Raw genomic sequence first — 21,328 nt, 5'->3', positions numbered from 1 at the left:
TTTTTTATGTCTTGCTCTCTTCATCCAAAATGTTTAATACTGCAGGGTGTCTATGATTCATCCATTGAGATTATGGTGTATCAACAAGAAAACCCTCGCAGAAATCCATCCTCCATGTTTAACTAATTTAAAAATAATTTAGCTGTGGCTTAATTTAAGCATTTTCAAATTAACAAATCCAAAAATTAGTAAGAAATATTGAAGTTTAACATCAGTTGTTTTCTGACAGCTAATCAAGCAACAGTGTATTGCAATGCATGCTAAAATAGTGTGTATTTTGCATGATATGCTTTGGACAAAGGTAGTATTTTCCTACATACTCCAGTGGATCCAACACAGAAAACCAAACTGTATTTACCCACATTGGTAACAGTTTCATTTACATTGGTTATTGTCTTTCCATATTGCGAGGTAAACTGCTTTACTGAGGATACTGATAAAATGGTGTCCACCAAGAAGTTGGTGCTGTTTTAAGAGTCCACCTGGGGCACTCAAACACATTGAGAACTGTAATAAGCAGAATATTAATGTTCAGAATGAATTAAAATCAGCCGCAGGCCGAGAGGAGTTAACTTCTCAGAAGACCTTTGTAGTATTCATCCAATTCATCTGTTGTCCAAAGAACCAAGATTTCATTCTGTTAAAACATAGGCATTGCCGTTTACTGTTGTTAATGGTAGGCTGCAAGGAACAAATTTCATAGTGCCATTATCTTGGTGTTATTGAATCCTGTCTCATTCTTTATAAAACATTCTAAGCTAAAGAATGGGTGAATAAGTATTGGTGTAAGGGGGAATGTTGAAGGAGACATTTTTCAGGTTCTATTGATTTGTAACCCCAAAATAAAGTAAAACAGCAACAGTAAAAGCCCCTGGTGAATCATAGAATAGTATCATTGAATGATCATAGCACAGATGGAGGCCACTCAGTCCTTCGTGCCTGTGAAGAGCCTGATTAAGATTGGCATTGACCGTGTAAGAGAAACTTCCAAATCCTGCTTAAGGCTCAAGTATTGGATTTTGGTCAATGCCAGAAAATTATATTCAGAAGCAGTTTTGATCCATAGTTAGCGGAGGATGCACAAAGCTGATTGTGTCCAACTATGCAAATTTGTCTGCTAGTATCTTGGGTTAGAATGCTCAATTGCAGCTAAAATTTATAAACCTAATGTTAAATGAACAATAAGCTGGTTTTGGATCATTGTTTTCAGCATAATCTGCTTAACAGATGGAAATGCAGGATTGGCAAAATAGATAACCATAAGAAACTTATTTAAACTTGGGCATAAAAAGTAGGATATGTTTATTTTTAATATATATATTTATAGTGCATTAGGACATTGTACACTAACTGAAGATACAGTTGAGAAAATGGGAATATCAAATGACCTGTTATACTTGATGTGCTACTAGGTGTCAAAAACCTCAATTCATATTAACTGAACCATAACTTATAATAGAAAAGTATCCTCTTTGTTATGGCTAGGTGAAGAGAACTGTTATCAGAGAACTTGGAACTGGGGCCAGTACTGAAACTTGCTGTGGACCTGAAGGTTTGCAGGGATCCCTAGAGGCAAAGTGCAATTTCAAAATTTCCTTCTTCCAGGATAGGCAGCTCAGAGCTTCAAAACATGTACATGAAACTTATAATTTTTTTCTCCAGAGTTCTCCCTCTTAGAGAGAGACAAGTGCTTATAGAGCTTGAGATGGTACCACTGCACATCAAGCATGAGGTAAGGCAAGGTTAGAGGTCTCCATGAATTACCACAACCAGTACAGGGATTGAACCTGCTAACCAATCCCGCATACAACAGAAATATGTAGATATAAAGTAACATTTGTGAGTAAGTGCACAACATAGGTGTTGCCTCTTTATAGAAGTAGTATGATATGTGATATATGTAATTGATTTCAGTTCGGGTACTAGTAGAGACACTATGATTAGTCTCTGTGTCCCAAGGCTGGAAACCATTCAAATTAATTAAGGGCTCCACACTTGATCACTGAACATCAATGCCTGCTAGAATGTGTTGGCAATAGCTGAGAACTGGATCAGGCACAGCTGGTTTAATTCCATAGTCAAATAGCCCGACAATACTTACTGCAGAGGAAAATCATTGACATTGGTGAGGTACCAGAAACTTGATATTAAACCTTCAACTCATCTCAAACCCACTGCTGTCGTAGAGCGGGAGAGGATCCTGCCATTTTATAGTGTTGTTTGGGAGAGCAATTTGATTATATTATAAATTTGTGGGTGGCAAGCAGCATTTCCCATACTTGCTGTTTCTTTAGTTGCTGTTAAATTAAAAACTTCTGAGCAAAGATTGTATAATATAAATGGTTTATTATAGCATTTCAAAGTAAATTGAGCTAGCAGTTTGGAAATATACGTTTTTTATGTCACAGTCCATTTTTTAAGTCATAGGAAGTCGTACGTAGGTAAGCCTTTACTGAGGTAAGAAGTTTTAAAGATAACACTGCAAACAAGAATTTTCCTTCAGAGATTCCCTTCAGTTGATAACATTCGATGGAATAAAGAACCATGAGGAGATAATAAATGTATTAATGGAAGCAGGCAGCAGGCACTACTGAAAGCTATGCAGACCAACATCTATTGTTTGCAAGTGACACTTCAGTGATCCCTCCATAAACTGTTTAAACTTATTCATGGGAATTCCTTTTTTTCAGGATCCTGCCCACAAGGTTATTTGGAGTGCCAGAATGGAAATTGTTACCAACCAGAAAAGAGATGTGATTTTGTAAATGACTGCAGTGATAATACAGATGAGAAAGAATGTGGAACATCCTGCACATTTGAAACTGGGCAATGTGGTTGGAAAAATTCCCTGGCAGATAACTTTGATTGGATCTTGGGACAGGGTTCATTTCAGAGTCTACGGCCAGCAAACAATCAGAGCCTAGGAAATGAGAATGGTAATTAAGTAATTTATGTAGCACTCTAATATGCTATAATGGGAGATAAAGGAAGAAGATAACTGTTTGAACTTGTAATTAGTGAATATGTTTGGCAAATCTTTTGCAATTGTTTGCCAGACACATGATGTAATGATACAATTTATGTTAAAACTTCTGTCACAATAATATTTGTATGGAATATTAATACAAGAAAAAGGTAAGGTCTGACTAGTCTTCCTCAAAATAATGACAATGCTTCTTTTATTATTCACCTGTGTACTTTCTATCTTATTAGAATGTTAAGTAATGAAACAAGAACATTTAAATGCAGCGATGAAAGTTGGGTTTAATATGACGATTAATGATGGGAATTACAAATCAACAGCCAACCTGAAGGATATTTTTTCATAAACAAAACAATATATGATTTTCTTATCATTGCTATTGCCTCTACTGTTAAACAAAGAAAGTTTTGTCCCATGTTTATAGTAAATTGCTACCCATAGAACCAAAATGTCAATTATTAAAATTTAAATATGGTCAAATTAATCCTCAACCAACATTTTCATAAATATAACAATTGCAAAATACTGCAGATGCTGGAAATCTGAAATAAAAACAGAAAATGCTGGAGGAGCTCAGCAGGTCTGGCAGAATCCGTGGAGAGTGAAACAGAGTTAATATTACGAGTCTTTGTGACTCTTTTTCAGAACATTTTCATAGTAATTGCTAAAGCTAGTAATCATGAGCTAGAAATTTGAGGGGGCCACCCCGTGTTTTTCCGCTGTTAAAAAAAGTCCCTAACCCTCCATTATTTTGGGGAGGAAAAATTTGTTTCTTATGATCAGCGGCATCTGCCATGTTGATGTAGGCAAGAAGGTGGGTGTCCAGAGTCCATGTCTGATGCAGGCATTAGGTTCTTTCCACATACAAATAAAAGGCCTAACATCTGTTTCAGGTCCCTCTGCCATATTGGTTTGTTCTGAGCTAATGAGTGCTGGCTGTATTCAGAAAACTTGAGGGGAAATGTTCAGTCACATAGTGCAGCTGCTGGTGCACCAAGCAGAGCACATTGCATCTAGAGGATAGACAGCATCGCTGGGAGCTTCCTCCATGGGCCACACAGCATTCTTCAATGATCTCAATGAGAAAACGCATGTAGCTGTTAACTGCGCTGACTACCGTCCCTCCCCAGGGTATTGACTCAAGTTTGCATAGCATTGTTGCAAGTGATGCCACGCAAACAAATTACTTCTTCTAGGTCCATTTGTGGTCTTACAGGTTGTTCTTAAAGGAACTGCCACGGACTATCACCAAATAGATAGGTTCATTAAAAATGTGGAAGTGGGAGTTGCAACAGTGCTCCTCCTGGCTCCACACTCGAATCACGGTTTACAGCTGTTCACACTGTTTGACACCAACACACCTTTTCCCGATTGCCACCACCACTCTTCTGATCCCAGCCACTTTTAACCGTCCTTCTGGCTCTGGCCACCTTTCCACATATCCCTCTTCTCGTCCCTTTTAAGGGTTCATCATCAATGATAACTAAGCCCAATATGTGCACCTTTCATGACCAACATCCCAAAATGCTGTACTGTCAGTGAGATACTTTTGAAGTGTAGTCACTGTAATAATGTAGGAAACAAAGCAGCCAATTTACGCACAGCAAACTCCCACAAACAGCAATATGGTAACTACCTAAAAATCTGTCTTTGTGGCGTTGATTGATGAATAAATATTGGTCAGGCCACAGGGGAAAACTCAAACCAAAAACAAAAATACCTGGAAAAACTCAGCATGTCTGGCAGCATCTGTGCAGAGGAGAACAGTTAACGTTTCGAGTCCAAATGACCCTTCAACAGAACTAAGTAAAGATAGTAAAGAGGTGAAATATAAGTTTGTTTAAGGGTGAGGGAGGGACAGGTAGAGCTGGATAGAGGGCCAATGATAGGTGGAGATAACCAAAAGATGTCACAGACAAAAGGACAAAGAGGTGTTGAAGGTAATGATATTATCTAAAGGAATGTGCTAATTAAGGGTGGAAAGCAGGACGAGCAAGGTACAGATAGCCCTAGTGGGGGTGGGGTGGGGGGAAGTGATCGAAATAGGCTAAAAGGTAGAGATAAAACAATATATGGAAATACATTTAAAAATAATGGACGTAGGTGGGAAAAGAAAAATCTATATAAATTATTGGAAAAAAACAAAAAGGAGGGGGACAATTGGAAAAGGGGTGGGGATGGATGAGAGAGTTCATGATCTAAAATTGTTGAACTCAATATTCAGTCCGGAAGGCTGTAAAGTGCCTATTCAGAAGATGAGGTGCTGTTCCTCCAGTTTGCGTTGAGCTTCACTGGAATAATGCAGCAAGCCAAGGATGGACATGTGGGCATGAGAGCAGGATAGAGTGTTGAAATGGCAAGTGACAGCGAGGTCTGGGTAATACTTGCGGACAGACTGAAGATGTTCTGCAAAGCGATCACCCAGTTTGCGTTCGGTCTCGCCAATGTAGAGGAAACCGCATTGGGAGCAGCGAATGCAGTAGACTAAGTTGAGGGAAGTGCAAGTGAAATGCTGCTTCACTTGAAAGGAGTGTTTGGGCCCTTGGACAGCGAGGAGAGGAGAAGTAAAGGGGCAGGTGTTGCACCTTCTGCAGGTGCATGGGAAGGTGCCATGGGAGGGGGTTGAGGTGTATGGGGTGATGGAGGAGTGAACCAGGGTGTCCCAGAGGGAACAATCCCTACGGAATGCTGCCAGGGTGGATGAAGGGAAGATGTGTTTGGTGGTGGCATCATGCTGGAGTTGGTGGAAATGGCGGAGGATGATCCTTTGAATGCGGAGGCTGGTGGGGTGATAAGTGAGGACAAGGGGGACCCTATCATGTTTCTGGGAGGGAGAAGAAGGTGTGAGGGTGGATGCGCGGGAGATGGGCCGGACACGATTGAGCACACTGTGGGTGGAAATCCTCGGTTAAGGAAGAAGGAGGACATGTCAGAGGAACTGTTTTTGAAAGTGGCATCATCAGAACAGATGCGACGGAGGCGAAGGAACTGAGAGAATGGGGTGCTTACAGGAAGCAGGGTGTGAGGAGCTGTAGTTGAGGTAGCTGTGGAAGTTGGTAGGCTTGTAATGGATATTGGCGGACAGTCTATCACCAGAAATTGAGACAGAGAGGTCAAGGAAGGGAAGGGAAGTGTCAGAGATGGACTATGTGAAAATGATGGAGGGGTGGAAATTGGAAGCAAAATTAATAAATTTTTCCAGGTCCCAACGAGATCATGAAGCATCACCGAAGTAATCATCGATGTACCGGAGAAAGAGTTGTGGGAGAGGGCCGGAGTAGGACTGGAACAAGGAATGTTCCACATACCCCATAAAGAGACAGGCATAGCTGGGGCCCATGCGGGTACCCATAGCCACACCTCTTATTTGGAGGAAGTGAGAGGAGTTGAAGGAGAAATTGTTCAGCGTGAGAACAAGTTCAGCCAGATGGAGGAGAGTAGTGGTGGATGGGGATTGTTCGGGCCTCTGTTGATGGAAGAAGCGGAGAGCCATCAGCATCAGTGTTTAATTGACTGCCACTTCTCTTCAAGGAATGCCCACCTTGAAGAAGTTTTGTTCTTCTCTCCGTCAGGATTTTCGTATCTCTCTTTTGCTTTGTTCACCTTTATTGCTCTCCATATCTCTCCTGGTGTTTGACAAGGTGTTTACTAAAACCCGCTTTCACAGCCATATTTCTTTCCTCAGTGACTGTCTCCGTCTCCGACTTACCCCACGTGGATTTCAACTGAAGTTCCATCCCTCATGTTTCGAACCCACCCAGGATTACAGGTATCTCCGGGACATACAACGCTCCTCGGACTGCTGTTCCCATCACATTCTGAAATCCACGCTCAGTGCCATGCGCCGCCATATGAACACACTCGACCTCTCCCTCCAGCAGCACCGCCGCACCCTTTTTCAAAGCTGCGGGTGCCCCCAGTTTCATTTTATTCTTGGTCTCATCCAACACCTCAACAAGAAACTTTGTCTTTTTCTTTCAGGTGCAAAGGAACGCAAGCTCCAACAACTCATCAACACCAACACCCATCTAGGACCCTCCACCCGTCTGTCCCATCCTGTCTTCCAATCCCAGGCCCGGCTGTGTATTCACCATACCCCCTGAACTTCCCCTCTCCGATGCTGAACATACAGTGCTCAGCAGAGGATTTAGTTTCATACCCTTGTGCACTCATCTCAATGAATTCTGGGCTCGGCACGAAGCTGAACTCTTCTTCCGCCGCCTTCGTCTCCGGGCTCACTTCTTTGGGCAGGAGTCCTCTCCACTTTCAATGGATCCTTTTACCCACCTCCAATATTCTCCCTCTACCTGGACCCCTCCCTCTGGATTCTTACCAGATCTTTTCATTGAGAACTGTCGGCGTGACATTAGTCGTCTCAATTTCTCTGCTCCTCTCACCCACTCTAACCTGTCTCTCTCTGAACTTGCTGCACTCTGTTCTCTCAGGTCCAACCCTGACATTGTCATCAAACCCGCTGACAAGGGTGGTGCTGTTGTTGTCTGGCGCACTGACCTCTACCTCGCAGAGGCTGAGCGTCAACTCGCAGACACTTCCTCCTACCTCTCCCTGGACCATGACACCACCACTGAACATCAAGCCATTGTATCCAGGATTGTTACTGACCTCATCTCCTCTGGAGATCTTCCGTCCACAGCTTCCAACCTGATAGTCTCCCAACCTCGGATGGCCTACTTCTACCTCCTACCCAAAATCCACAAACAGGACTGTCCCAGCAGACCGATCGTATCAGCCTGTTCCTGCCCCACGGAACTCATTTCTTGCTTTCTTGACCCCATTCTCTCTCCCATTGACCAGTCCCTTCCCACCTACATACATGATTCCTCTGACACCCTACATCATGTCAACAATTTCCAGTTCCCTGGCCCCAACCACCTCCTCTTCACCATGGACGTCCAATGCCTCTACACCTCCATCCCCTACTGGGATGGTCTGATGGCTCTCCACTTCTTCCTCGAACAGAGGCCCAAACAATCCCCATGCACCACTACTCTCCTCCGTCTGGCTGAACCTGTTCTCACACTGAACAATTTCTCCTTAAACTCCTCTCACTTCCTCCAAATGAAAGGTGTGGCTATGGGTACCCGCATGGGCCCAAGCTATGCCTGTCTCTTTATGGGATATGTGGAAAATTCCTTCTTCTAGTCCTACTCTGGCCCCCTCCCACAAATCTTTCTCCTGTACATCGATGATTACTTCGGTGCTGCTTCATGATCTCGTCTGGACCTGGAAAAATTTATTAATTTTGCTTCCAATTTCCACCCCTCCATCATTTTCACATGGTCCATCTCTGACACTTCCCTTCCCTTCCTTGACCTCTCTGTCTCAATTTCTGGTGATAGACTGTCCACCAATATCCATTACAAGCCTACCGACTCCCACAGCTACCTCGATTACAGCACCTCACACCCCGCTTCCTGTAAGCACTCCATTCCATTCTCTCAATTCCTTCACCTCCATTGCATCTGTTCTGATGATGCCACTTTCAAAAACAGTTCCTCTGACAGGTCCTCCTTCTTCCTAAACCCAGTTTTTCCACCCACGGTCGTTGACAGGGCCCTCAACCGTGTCCGGCCCATCTCCTGCGCATCTGCCCTCATGCCTTCTCCTCCCTCCCAGAAACATGATAGGGTCCCCCTTGTCCTCACTTATCACCCCACCAGCCTTTGCATTCAAAGGATCATCCTCCACCATTTCCGCCAACTCCAGCATGATGCCACCACCAAACACATCTTCCCTTCACCCCTCCCCCAGCAGCATTCCGCAGGGATCATTCCCTTCGGGACACACTGGTCCACTCCTCCATCACCCCATACACCACAACCCACTCCCACGGCACCTTCCCATGCAACTGCAAAAGGTGCAACACCTGCCCCTTTACTTCCCCTCTCCTCACCATCCACGGGCCCAAATATTCCTTTCAAGTGAAGCAGCATTTCACTTGCACTTCCCTCAACTTAGTCTACTGCATTCGCTGCTCCCAATGCGGTTTCCTCTATATTGGAGAGACCAAACGCAGACTGGATGACCGCTTTGCAGAACACCTTCGATCTGTCCACAAGCATTACCCAGACCTCCCTGTCGCTTGCCATTTCAACACTCCACCCTGCTCTCATGCCCACATGTCTGTCCTTGGCTTGCTGCATTGTTCCAGTGAAGCTCAACGCAAACTGGAGGAACAACACCTCATCTTCTGACTAGGCACTTTACAGCCTTCCGGACTGAATATTGAATTCAACAATTTTAGTTCATAAACTCTCTCCTCCATCCCCACCCCCTTTCCAATTTTCCCCCTCCTTATTTTTTTTTCCAATAATTTATATAGATTTTTCTTTTCCCACCTATTTCCATTATTTTTAAGTGTATTTCCATCCATTGTTATATCTCTACCTTTTAGCCTATTTCAAACCCTTCTCCCCACCCCACCCCCACTAGGGCTATCTGTACCTTGCTCGTCCTGCTTTCTACCCTTAATTAGCACATTCCTTTAGATAATATCACCACCTTCAACACCTCTTTGTCCTTTTATCTGTGACATCTTTTGGTTATCTCCACCTATCACTTGCCCTTTATCCAGCTCTTCTTGTCCCACCACCACCCCCACCCCCCCTTAAACTAGCTTATACTTCACCTCTCTTCTATTTTTACTTAGTTCTGTTGAAGGGTCATTCGAACTCGAAACCTTAACTGTGTTCCTATCCGCAGATGCTGCCAGACCTGCTGAGTTTTTCCAGGTATTTTTTTTGTTTTATGCTGAATTCTAGACCTGCTCTTTAAGATGCACTATGTACCATTTATGGCAAACTGAGTTTTCCATAGGTGCTACATGCAATGTAAACAGTTGTTTGAAATATCCCTCTAGGGTTGTGGTAATTAGATTAAGAAAGTTAATTAAACATTCCTTACCCAATGCAAAGCAAAGGCTTCTGATAAAGTTGCAAGCCGTCCCTTGGAAGATGCTCCAGTGTCAGTGAGAAGATTGCTTGCTGACACAAGGACAAGCTTCAATAATCAGGTCACTGGCTGTTTCAGTAAGCTATGCGTTGCTTAAGTTGCAGAGTCAAGCAGCTGCTGCTGAAGCTCCCCACCTCCAACTGTTAGAGCTACCAATCACTGGGGCATGTTGTGCATTCATGATCTGGTCAAGAGTATGATGACAGCTGGTTGAACTTTATCAGCAGACCCTTGACGATTCCTAATCCTTGACTGTGCCAATTAATCTACGTGTAAGCTTAGACTGTTTAGGGAGGTGGTGTTTTCTATACAAAGAGATGGCAAAGAGGAACTTGTTTTGAAGATTCTTAAGCATGTGAATCGTTTCTGCACATATCAGACATGCTCCTAACCAAAGCAAAAAATCAAATCATGTAGATTAAAGGTTTCCTTACCAACTGCATGATTTTTAAAGCATTAAAGAGTCTCCCATTACAGCCATCATCCACCTGCTTTGAGTCCTGAGGCAAGAGTAGACCGTGCACTGAATGTAAAGATAACTGATTAGTGTGCTAGCTGATTCTGCACTCACCAGCGCAGCATTATAACAGGCAGCTGGTGAGTACAATGAGATGGTCAACATTAGGTTTCAAATCATGAGCTAGGTACAATAATCCGTTTCATTTTTCCCGATTCAAATTTATTAATACCTAGTTAGAAACAACACGGCAGCAAAAGGCTTCAGTTAAGGTTTTGACAGCTTGTCTGAATAACTGACCATTCAGTGTAAGTGCAGCCAAATATGGTTATGCTTTCTGTGTTTCCATTTTTTCTTAATCATTGTGCCACGTGATCAATGGGACAGGTGGAGAGTTTACTCTCAGGCCTCCACCAAACGCACAGTACATCTGTGTGTAATAATGACCCAAGATAACTCTCCTGTATTTATGTCACTTTCTTTATAGAAATGCCTGCTTTATTGGCTGATTATAACAATTCCCAGGTCAAAAATACTGCATTACCTGTCTCTTCAGGCTGTGAGGAAAGCCTTTGCATAATTCTCCATCCATTTTGTAAATTGGATGATGATTGTGAGATTGACTGCTGTAACTATAAAGGATTGTGTACTCATCAAAAGCTTAATTTTTTTTTAAAAATGTGTCTTTGAGGTAAATAGTCTCTAGATTATTACCAAAACCATGTGCAAATTGGCATAGAGGCAGACAGAGGGACATTGGCACCAGTTCTGGGAGAGGAAGGACTTTAGCCATTGGGACTTATCCCATTGGGACTGACTCCATCTGAATCCGAAATGGGACCAGTGTTTTAGTGGAAAAGGGTAACTCGGGAGGCGGGAACAGCTTTAATCTAGTAAGATTCAGTGCATGTGAATGATATGGAGAAAGCGATCTGCAAGAAAAGATATAAGCCAAAATACAAATGAATTAGGAAATGTGAGCATAGGACAGACTAAATTAAGGGAGGACATAAATGGCCAGGGAATGTAGTGAGATGAATGATGGAGATGGAGCTGCCAGGAAGAAGGAGAAAAGGAAGGCCTAAGACCAAATGGAAAGATGCAGTGGTAAGCACATGTACCAATTTCCACAAGGCTTTTGATTAGATTACCATAAAATTGAGTAATGAATAAGTCAAAGCATGTGGAATTGGGGGCCACATAACATTTAAAATAGCTAGTTGGCTGCAAGGCAGCAAGAAGAGTAGGGGTAAATGATACCTATTCAGAGTGGCAGCAAGTGGAAAGTAGTGTTCCATAATGATAAGTGCTGGCACCATTGTTGTTCACAATTTATATCAACGATTTAGACTTTATAAATTTGCAGGTTTCGCCAAATTGGGAAGGGATAGTCAATACTGAGGAGAACAGTAACAAATATAATGCAGCATTAATAAAGTTGCAGAATGTGCATATAATTGGCAAATGGGTTTCAACACAGGTTAATGTGATGTATTACAGTTTGGCAAGAAAAGTAAGGGGGTCACATGTTGCTTGGAAAATAAGGACCTAAATGGGGTACAAGAGCAAATAGGGATCTGGGGGTACAAAGACATAAATCATTAAAAATAATACTGTATTGAGAAAGCAAAACATTTAGCAAAAGCAAAAGCACTGAAGTTTAGAGTATAGAATTGAAAAGTAGTGCAGCATAGATTTGTCAGAATGACGCCTGGACCCTAAGGGTTAAATTGTGAGCCAAGATTACACCAGTTAGGGTTGATTTCTCTGGAATTTAGAAGGTTAAGAGGTGATTCGATTGAAGTTTTCTAGATACTATGAGGAACAGAGGATCGAGAGAGTAAAACTATTTCTGCTAGTTGGGGAGTTTAGGAGTGGGGGCTATAATCTTAAAAAATAGAGCCAGACCTTTCAGCACTTGTTCATGTAAAGGGTGGTTGAAGCTTGAAATGCTCTCTTATATGAAATGCAGTTGATGCAAGATCAATTGTTAATTTTAAAACTGAGCAAGTTTGTTATTAAAGGATATGGGGCAAAGCTGGGTATATGGAGTTAGGCCGCCGATCAGTCATGATTGCATTGAATTGAGGAACAGAGCTGAAGGGTTAAATGGTCTCCTCCTGTTCCTGTGCAGTGGTGAGGATGTGGATATCACTACATTGAGGGGAAGATACGGTGAATGGTAGAGATGCATTTAAGGGGAAGCTAGATAAGCATATGAGGGAAAAGAGAATTAAGGGATTGAGTGAGATGAAGAAGAATGGGAGACGTCTTGAGTGGAGCATAAACAATGGCATAGACAAGCTGAGCCAAATGGCCTGTTTCTGTGCTGTATATTCCATATAATTCTATGTAATTATGACAGACAGAGCATTGCCATTGATCTATGAAGTGCTCATAATGCACTGAAAAATGGAACAAAGTAATGAGTCGATAACACCTTTATAATAACACAAGTGTCATTCAGACATATAATCTGGGAAATGCAATTTTGGATGTAGGCATTATAAATCATTTTACTATATCTGAATTCACAAGAGGTTCCGCAGTATATAAAGGAAGGACTTTCTCCTATGGTCCTGATAGTATGCAGATAAATTATTCTGTCTGTAAGTATGATTCCTTTTTCTAGACTATAAATTTGCCTCTATCCATAGCTCAATTCTTTCGCTTTGGAAATCCTATTCCATTCCTTTGTCACCTCTGGAATTGACTGTTTCAATACTCGCATAAACCCATCCCTCATTCTTTACCCTTTATCAACTTCAGCTCACCCGAAACCCTGCTGCCTATACTATTTCCTGCACCAAGAGCTGCTCACCCATCACACTCCACTGAACTACATTAGTTCATGGTCCCTCAATATCTCAACTTGCCATTCTTCAATTGAAATCATGGCATCAACCCACCCCACCACATCTGTAATTGTCTCCAGCCCTAAAACCTACTTGGCCATGAATTGCCAATTTTTGGGGGCGCTGGTGCCTCCTCCATGATCCTTGATCCTCACCATTGGTGACTGTGTCTTCATCTGCCAAGGTCCCATGCTCTAGAATTCCCTCCTTAATGCTTTCCACCTTTAAACCTCCCTGTCCACTTTAAGACCCTCCTTAAAACCCACCACTTTGATGAAACTTTTGGCCACCCTTCCTCGCAGTTCCTCCTTTGGGTCATTTCTTTTTCTTACCCTCTGTTATGCATCTTGGGATTGTTGTTGTAGAGTCTGAACACAAAACTGGCAGGTATAATTTCGACAAATCTAACAGCTGTCCTGTAAAATGCAATAGGCATCTTTATGCTACTGTACTATTAACTCTTACTGCTCTGCAGGCATGTAGTTTAAATATATTATCTCCATTTCTCACCAATTCAGATTTCAACACTATCATTTTGTCTGCAGGTGAGACTCCTGCAAGACCCATGTGGGAGTGTCATCCATAAATGCTAACTGGAGTACTATTTCATTAATTGGACCCTGCTGACATTTATTCACATTGCTAAGTTGGACTTCCGGAGGCCACTGACAAGCTTCACAGACAGAAAGTACTAATCAAACTGAAATCAATGGGAGTATCTAATGGTAATCATCACAGGAGTATGAATAAGATTCTTGGACATCAGAAGTATCTAGTGGCATTAGGGGGAAAAGCTAGCCCAGAAAATCTTGCAGATTAGTTTGTTAACAGAGGCCCATATTTTCCTTTGAGAATTTTCCGTGCCCTCTGGTGCGGGCGCGTTCGGCAGCGTGAACGGACAATATGGCAAGAAGGCCAAAAATTGGTTTCACGACCTTGTGAAGCCAGTTTGCGACCGTCCGCCCCGCCCTTCAATGGTGGGCCACGTTTCAGGAGCCTCATTGTAATACATCGGCATATCATTATAAGGCCAGCCCCCCGGAATCATCCCTCCTGCTGTATCGTCTGCTCACATTGGCGGGAAAACACATCAGTGCAGAACACATCTTGACAAGTGTGATGTGCAGAAGTCAAAACTTTCCACCAAGGCCTTGCTCACATCGCGGACACCTGAGGAGCAGAAGATGCTGGAGCCCAAAAGCAAAGCGATTCTGTTGTCCATGGCGTGCTGGGTGGATTCACATGGGCATTGCTCTGCCACAGGAGGTAGAAAGTCACCGTTGAGGGTCTGCTCATAACAGTGATGGTTGAGGGAGTGGAGAGGAAGGTCCAGCTGTGTTTGGGAGAGGAAGGTGGACTGGGGGATGGGAGAGGAAAGTCTAGAATCAACAGGGAGAGGAAGGGGTGTCGGGGGAGTGGGGGGGTGAGGTTGGGAGGGGGAAATGAAGGTGTCAGGAGGGAACGAAGGTCTTATTGGGGATGTTGGGGAGGGAGGGGGTAACAGCGGAGAAGATGGCAACTGAAGAGGTAGGTCTAAGAGGGGTGGAAGGTGCAGGGGAAGGAGTTTGGAGGGGGGATAGGAGTGTGGAGAGGGGAAGGAGTCCAGGAGTATAGGGTGGGGTGGGGAGGAAGGAGTCTGGAGAGAGAAGGGAATCTGGGGAGGAATAAGTAAGGTCGGAAGGGAGAAAGGACACTGACAAAGAAGATGGAAGGGTATCTGAAGTAGTCAGGTAGGAGGAAGGGGGTCCTGGGGGGTGGAGGTGGGTGGGTGGATAGTCTGGGGGGAGGTAGAAGGAGTTCCAAGGGGAGAGGGGTCCGGATGGGGAGATGTCCAGGTGAACGCACAAGGGAATGCTCTGATGAGTCCATGACTGCCTCCAGAGGAGTGAACTTAGGGTGGGTGTGGTATGAGGGAATGGTGAGAATGACCGAGGGCAGAATGAGGCGAGGAGGGTGGGATGGTAAGGGTTTGATGGTAGCATAGAATGGACGGCCAAGGTGGTTGGTGGGGACATGGAGGCAGACACAGACCCTGGGGTTGGGAAGCAGGAGGTCGGAAGGTTAATGTGGATGGGATTTTTGGGAAGGAAGAGAACATGCATGTTCACCTGGACATCCCTGAAGGAAGAGTGTTGTGGCTGGTAGGAAATGGAGATGAGGTAGAATGTGATGCCGGGGGGGGTCAACAGTGATGGGGAAAGGAAATGGGTGACTGGGGGAGGGGAAAGTACGGGTGAAAGAATTAAAAACTGAATCACCAGTATGCTGTCTAAATCAAAAGTGAAACAAGAGTTGTGGTGGGCAAGATCAGGTGCTACAAGGGAGTTATCAGTGGGTGGGTGGAGATTCATGTGAACTCAGATGGACAACAGAAAGAGAACCCCAGCCGACAGCATTCATGTGATACATCAAGGATCTGCGTGTGAGGGAATGTGCTTGCACAAGACTGTCAAAGGCCTTGCCAGACACACACTTCTCTCTCCAGAATCACTCATGGGCCAGCTGCTCCCTCTGCTGTGACAGAGGACAAGGTTGAGCGGTTACAGGCAAAGGGGGCTCAGAAGGGGTGGACAGCCTCTGAGACTCCTGAGTGGATGACACAGGAGTGTCCAGCTGCCGCTCCTCCTTCCTTTGGGTATCCGGGTGCCCCAGCCTGACTCAATCAGAGGAAGGAGCACCTGGAGGGACATTGAGAAGCCTCATTTTCCTCTCACATTGCCACTGCAGGAACCCACCCATCGCAACGGCGATGGAGTGCACATCCCACATTCGGCTGGACCAGGGCCTCCATGGCAACTGCATCTTTCCCATGGAGACCTCTGTATGCACTCATATGGGCACCACTTCATCAGAGAGTGGGTCGACACAGTTGTGTGCCACTCTGTTGAGGGCTTCCAACAGCTCTGTGTGGTGTTCCCCCACCTTCTGCTGTCTCTCCAGGCCTAATCTAGATGTTCATCATTTGACTCGAGCCTCACAGATGCCTCTTCTCCAGCAGTCCTCCAAGTGCCGGGGAGCTCGGCTGAACCTGCCTCCGCCTGCCGTGGACTCTTGTCCATGCAGTGACCACAAGCCTGCTTTAGTTCTAGGTCCCACCGCGGTGTATGTCCCTGTGCTGGTGGAGGGTGTGGGTAAGCGCTATGATGGGTCTTCCAAGCTGCTTATTTTCAGCTCTTCAATAGAGGAGGTGTCCTCTTGGCTGGAGGTGAGGACCTGGATGGAGCTGAGGGACTGGCTGGCTAAGCGTGTCAGTCGCTTGGCAGAGCTCCCTGTGAACCAAAGTAGAGATAAGTTGTGCATAGCAGCAGAGGAAGAAGCAGGAGAGAGAGCACTCACAGTTGCGTTAGAGAGGGATGATGTGATGAGAATCCTCATAATGGTGTTCGCCGCCGATCTCACCATCACCGCAGGCATTGTCCACATCCTCATCAGTCAGAGGGATGATGCAGAATGATGCAAGCTCCAGAGGATATGAGCCTGTTGGAGATGTGAGGGTGTGTATGAGAGTTAGTGGTGTAGTGCCTGGAGGTGTGAGATACCTGAGGATGTGAGATGGGTTTGTGTGTGTGCGAGTTGAGAGTGTTGAGGAGAGTGACCTGGCAGAACGGATGAGACCATTCGTCCTGTAGCGGCACTGAGTAGCTGTCCTCTTTTGCAGGGCATCGTTTCCCGTGCTGGATTGGTGATGCTGCTGCCCCTGCTGCAGCAAGAGCGGGAATAGAGGAAATCACAGCGGGCCTCCACAGCATCCAAAAGACACTCGAGGGACACGTCACTAAACCGGTGGGGTGGGGAGGTGGGGAGGTGGGGGGGTGGGGGCGGGGGGGGGGGGGGTTGTCGGTGGCAGTGCTCTGCAGTCTTTTTGCCTTTTGGGGCCATCCTGTCTCCTGTGCAACAGTCCTGGCTGGAAGCGCTGAGGTGTGTGCGCGCAGCTGCACTTTAACAGTGGCGCCCGGCGTGATGAAGCAGCTAAGTGATGGTGCGGCAGGCAAACAATGATGCCTGCCATCAAAACAGCATGTTTCCCAGGAATGCATAATTAATGCGGCAGGTTTGGGATGATACAGCGTGAGAAGCCGCCATTGCAGCTGGCAGATAAAGCATCGTTTTCCCCGCCCACTACTGCACTTAGTGCAAATCTGGGACGATTCCGCCCTTAATGGAGAAAATGGTATGTGTAAATTGATGAGGAAGGCTTTGAGTTAGTGCTAATAAATCTTTCTTCCATTGTTATCCCAGTTTTCATTCTACACTGAAAAATTACAAGAAAAATAAAGGAAACCTGCTTTTGCTTTAAGTTCATACAAACGTTTGAACATACGAATTAGGAGTAGAGTAGGTTATTTGGCCCCTTGAGCCTGCTCCGCCATGTGAGATGATCATGGCATGCCTGATTGTTGTCTCAATTCCATGTTCCTGCCTACCCCCAATAACCTGCGACTCCCTATTAGTCAAGGATCTATCTACCTCTGCCTTAAAAATATTCAATGACCCAGCCTCCACCACTCTTTGCTCTCTTACAAAACATTGAAGACTCCTTAGCTTGTGGCACCACAATGTTAATCTATTTACTTGCAACAGGCAAGCTGTTTCAACACTGGATAATACATTGGATATAACAACATTGTTATCCTACCTCCAATAAAGAAACACAGTATATTTAAGCCATAAAACAAAAAAATTCTGATTTCCTCCTTTCTTGTTTAATTTTTATATTAAATGAATTGCTGTTATTTGGCCAAGATACAGAATGGCCTATTAAGGGAAATGCAAAAGCTTTGAAGGCCATTTGAAAAGCATCTGGTAGTTCCTTTTTTAATAACCACATAAATTAACAACCTGGAACAAGTTTTATTGTGATTGCAGCAGTATGAAAGTATTCATGTCTCTTTTATTAATGAAGCAGTAGAACTGTAGACAACTGTAGCCAAGTGTCGCAATAGCACTCAAACTCCAGCATTGGTGTCAAAGGCAAGAGTGCATCCCATAAAATCACATCGCAGTCAATGCACTGGATGGAATAATGAAGACTGCCTTCTAGAAAGTTCTATACTGAGTGCACTGCAAAGTGCTAATGCAGGACAGATGTGTCAATTATTAAACCACTTTAATGTAATAATTATTTCTGAAACAATGAAACATTGCTCTTTTTCAAAAATAAAACACAAAATACAAGTTTAAAGTTAAACCAGTTCACTGATTATATGCATGAATTCCCAATATATGACTCCGATGGGCAACACCCCCTGCCAGAAACATGCTTTTGTAAAATTTGTCAAAATGGGCAGGATATGTGGCTGTTGTTATGCTGGCTCCCTGGCATAACTTCAGGGGAGTGTGCCAGCTAATTCTTTGTGAGTCTTTCAGTCAGTTTCCCATTATCCAATGTAACTGTGGGATTTTCTTCCAGGCATGACAGGAAATCAACAATGCCTTCACTCAATATGGGTGGGCACTTTGTAATCTTATGCAAATGATGAGGATAAATTTGCCAATATATTTTCTGTCTTTTAAACGAAAGGCTGAGTGTTCCAGGTTTGCTTTGGTGATTGAAATGATTTTTAAATTACTGGCTGTATATGATAACACAAACAAAGGCATTGGGCTGGGTTTTCATCTTGGGTTCTTTAAATGCAAGTTGGGGCAGTTCTCGATTGCGCCAATCCAAACCTGACACTTCCTCCCATTCCAGCCACATTTTTGATTTCCAGAGATGGATTTGGGCAAGGTTTGGCTCTGCCATCTCCCTCAGCAGGCCTGAGGTGAGTGTGTGCCGAAGCAAGCTGGTTAGAAGGTCTGCCTTGGTTCTCAGGGCATTAGCCCAGCTCTCCACATCATTCTTATGCCAACTAACCCTTACCCCTCTCATCTCCCACCCACCCCCACCCCCACTTAACCCCCCCATGCTCCTCCATGCCCCCTCATATCCCCTATGCCCCCACCATGCTCCCTCATAATTCCCATGCCCCCTCATACCCCATATGCCACTACATGCCCTCCATACCCACTTTACCCAACCTGCCCCCTCATATCCCCAGGCTCACTCCATGTCCCTTCATATCCCCATGCCTCCACATATCCCCATGCATACTCCATGCCCCCCCCACCATTTATCCTCCGTAGTCACTCACCCAGTATCCACTATGTACAGACCTCAGTAGCTATGGGTGATTGCTGGGAAGTCTTTGAAATTAAACCTATAACAATTTAATAGAACTGTTACTCAAACACACAGCGATCAATACTGAAAAAAACCTCCAGACCCATAAGAAAAACTTAATTCCTCTCAAGTAGTCGTTCAATTGTAAAAACATCTATTCAGAAAACACATCAAAGACAGATAATCGCCCAATAACTTCTTAAAACTACCAAACAGTGTACACAACCCCCTTCCGATCTAAGTGTTTTTATCAGAATTTGAAACACAGCAAAGCATTCATAATGGGCTCAGCTGTTAAAACAGACTGTTACAACTCAAGACAATGGAAGCCATTGAAACAGGAAAACCTAGTCATCTGTTATTTCAAATGTATGCCAGATGGGCAATCATTTTTCCAGGATTCCAAGAGCAGATCATTTTGTTTTTCTAAGTTAAAGCAGAGGGTCATTTGTTTCTACCTTAGAGTATTCTGGACATTTAAATCACATCACATCATGACACTAGAGTTTCCAAGCACTGTTTTTTTATAGTTTTGGATGCATAGTAAAACTTTCCCAATGGGAGGAGTATTCTAATCCATCTCAACATCTACACAAGGCTGGTCAATGTGATGGTCAACATATCTTTTCAGGACAAAGCTCTATAATCAATCACTGCATTAAAACACATCTAACTTATAAAACAGCATCTAATAATGACATTGGAGGTCATCAAAACATTTAACACTTATCTGTCAGTATATTTTTGACTCCTCACCAGGCTTCCCCTAAAACTTGATGAACTCTCTTACCTGCCAGGTTTTCCAAATGTTTTCAAAACCTGGCAGACTCTATGAAAATACCCGGGGACATGGGATACAAATTTCCCCATGGCCTGTCAGTGGTGACCCCAGTGTCACAGGGCACAGGAGGATGTGAGATCCTAACCCGTACCTAACCTGAACCTCTTCGCCTATGAGAAGCTTGTGTGGGTCTCTTTTTGAGGGGGAAATTCAAATTTTTAGTCCCAGGGCTGTTTTTTTTCTGATTAAGGCACCCATTCCCACCTTCTTTGGAACATGAAAATCCAGCCCATTAATATTTTTAAATAAATCCTTCATTTTGGGGATAGCTTGTGGCAAGGGCCCAAGGTCTGCTCAAATTATTCTGTAACCACTCTCAGTTTACCTCTCCACCTAAAATAAGAACAATTGCTTGCTCACAGATGTTAGGGCCAGGTGAGAAAGGTTGAACTGGCCCCCTCTATTCAACCTCCTCTGTTGGTCACAACAAAGGTTTTAGTTTCTTTTTTTACGAGGATATGCCTTTTTCAAATCAGAATGTATTTAATTATTTATGCAGTGAGCAATAAGGAGCCAATCAAACAAGGTTTTCTTGAGTTAAACAAAGAGTGAATTCATTAACCACTAAACCTGAGAGAAAATAGTAATAAAAACATGACACCACACACACAGGTATCAGAAATAAGGGGAGTTATTAAAAAAAAGTCCTGAGGCATAGATTTTTAAACGTTGTGGCCGAGTTGAATTAGCTGGTTTCCTGGATGCAGTCACATGTAAAAGGTGTTGCAATTATTATGAGACCTTGGTTCGCTGGCAGATTCCTAGTAACATTGACTTCCAAACCAGGTAATACACTTGTTCCAAAAGAGAGAGACAGAGCTTTCAGCCTATCTCTTCTGCTGAAGTCTTTCTTGCAATCTCCCTGCAGTGGATACAGCTTGGCATGTTATACTTCACCCATTGTGTATTTCCAAGGGGTTATGGATGGCAGCCATTGTTTCCATATCCAGCACTTTGTATTTTAATGTCTCTTCCTTCTCACTCCCCTGAGGGTGACTTGTTTGTTTTTCATTTTCACCTTGGGAGGTAGCCTTGTATTTTTAAGTAGTTTCTTCTGTCT

General features: G+C 43.9%; 1 protein-coding gene across 1 annotated transcript in view; it reads left to right on the top strand.

The window, feature by feature from the left end:
- malrd1 (MAM and LDL receptor class A domain containing 1) overlaps nt 1-21,328 on the top strand; it is a 290,471-nt gene that overhangs the window by 94,286 nt on the left and 174,857 nt on the right. Inside the window, exon 14 of the mRNA XM_041183945.1 lies at nt 2,691-2,936. Coding sequence (XP_041039879.1) covers nt 2,691-2,936 — 246 coding nt within the window. The remainder of the gene's footprint in view (nt 1-2,690; nt 2,937-21,328) is intronic.

This window comes from Carcharodon carcharias, chromosome 3, assembly GCF_017639515.1.
Source record: "Carcharodon carcharias isolate sCarCar2 chromosome 3, sCarCar2.pri, whole genome shotgun sequence".
NCBI lineage: Eukaryota > Metazoa > Chordata > Chondrichthyes > Lamniformes > Lamnidae > Carcharodon > Carcharodon carcharias.
This window is presented reverse-complemented; position numbering and strand designations above follow the sequence as displayed.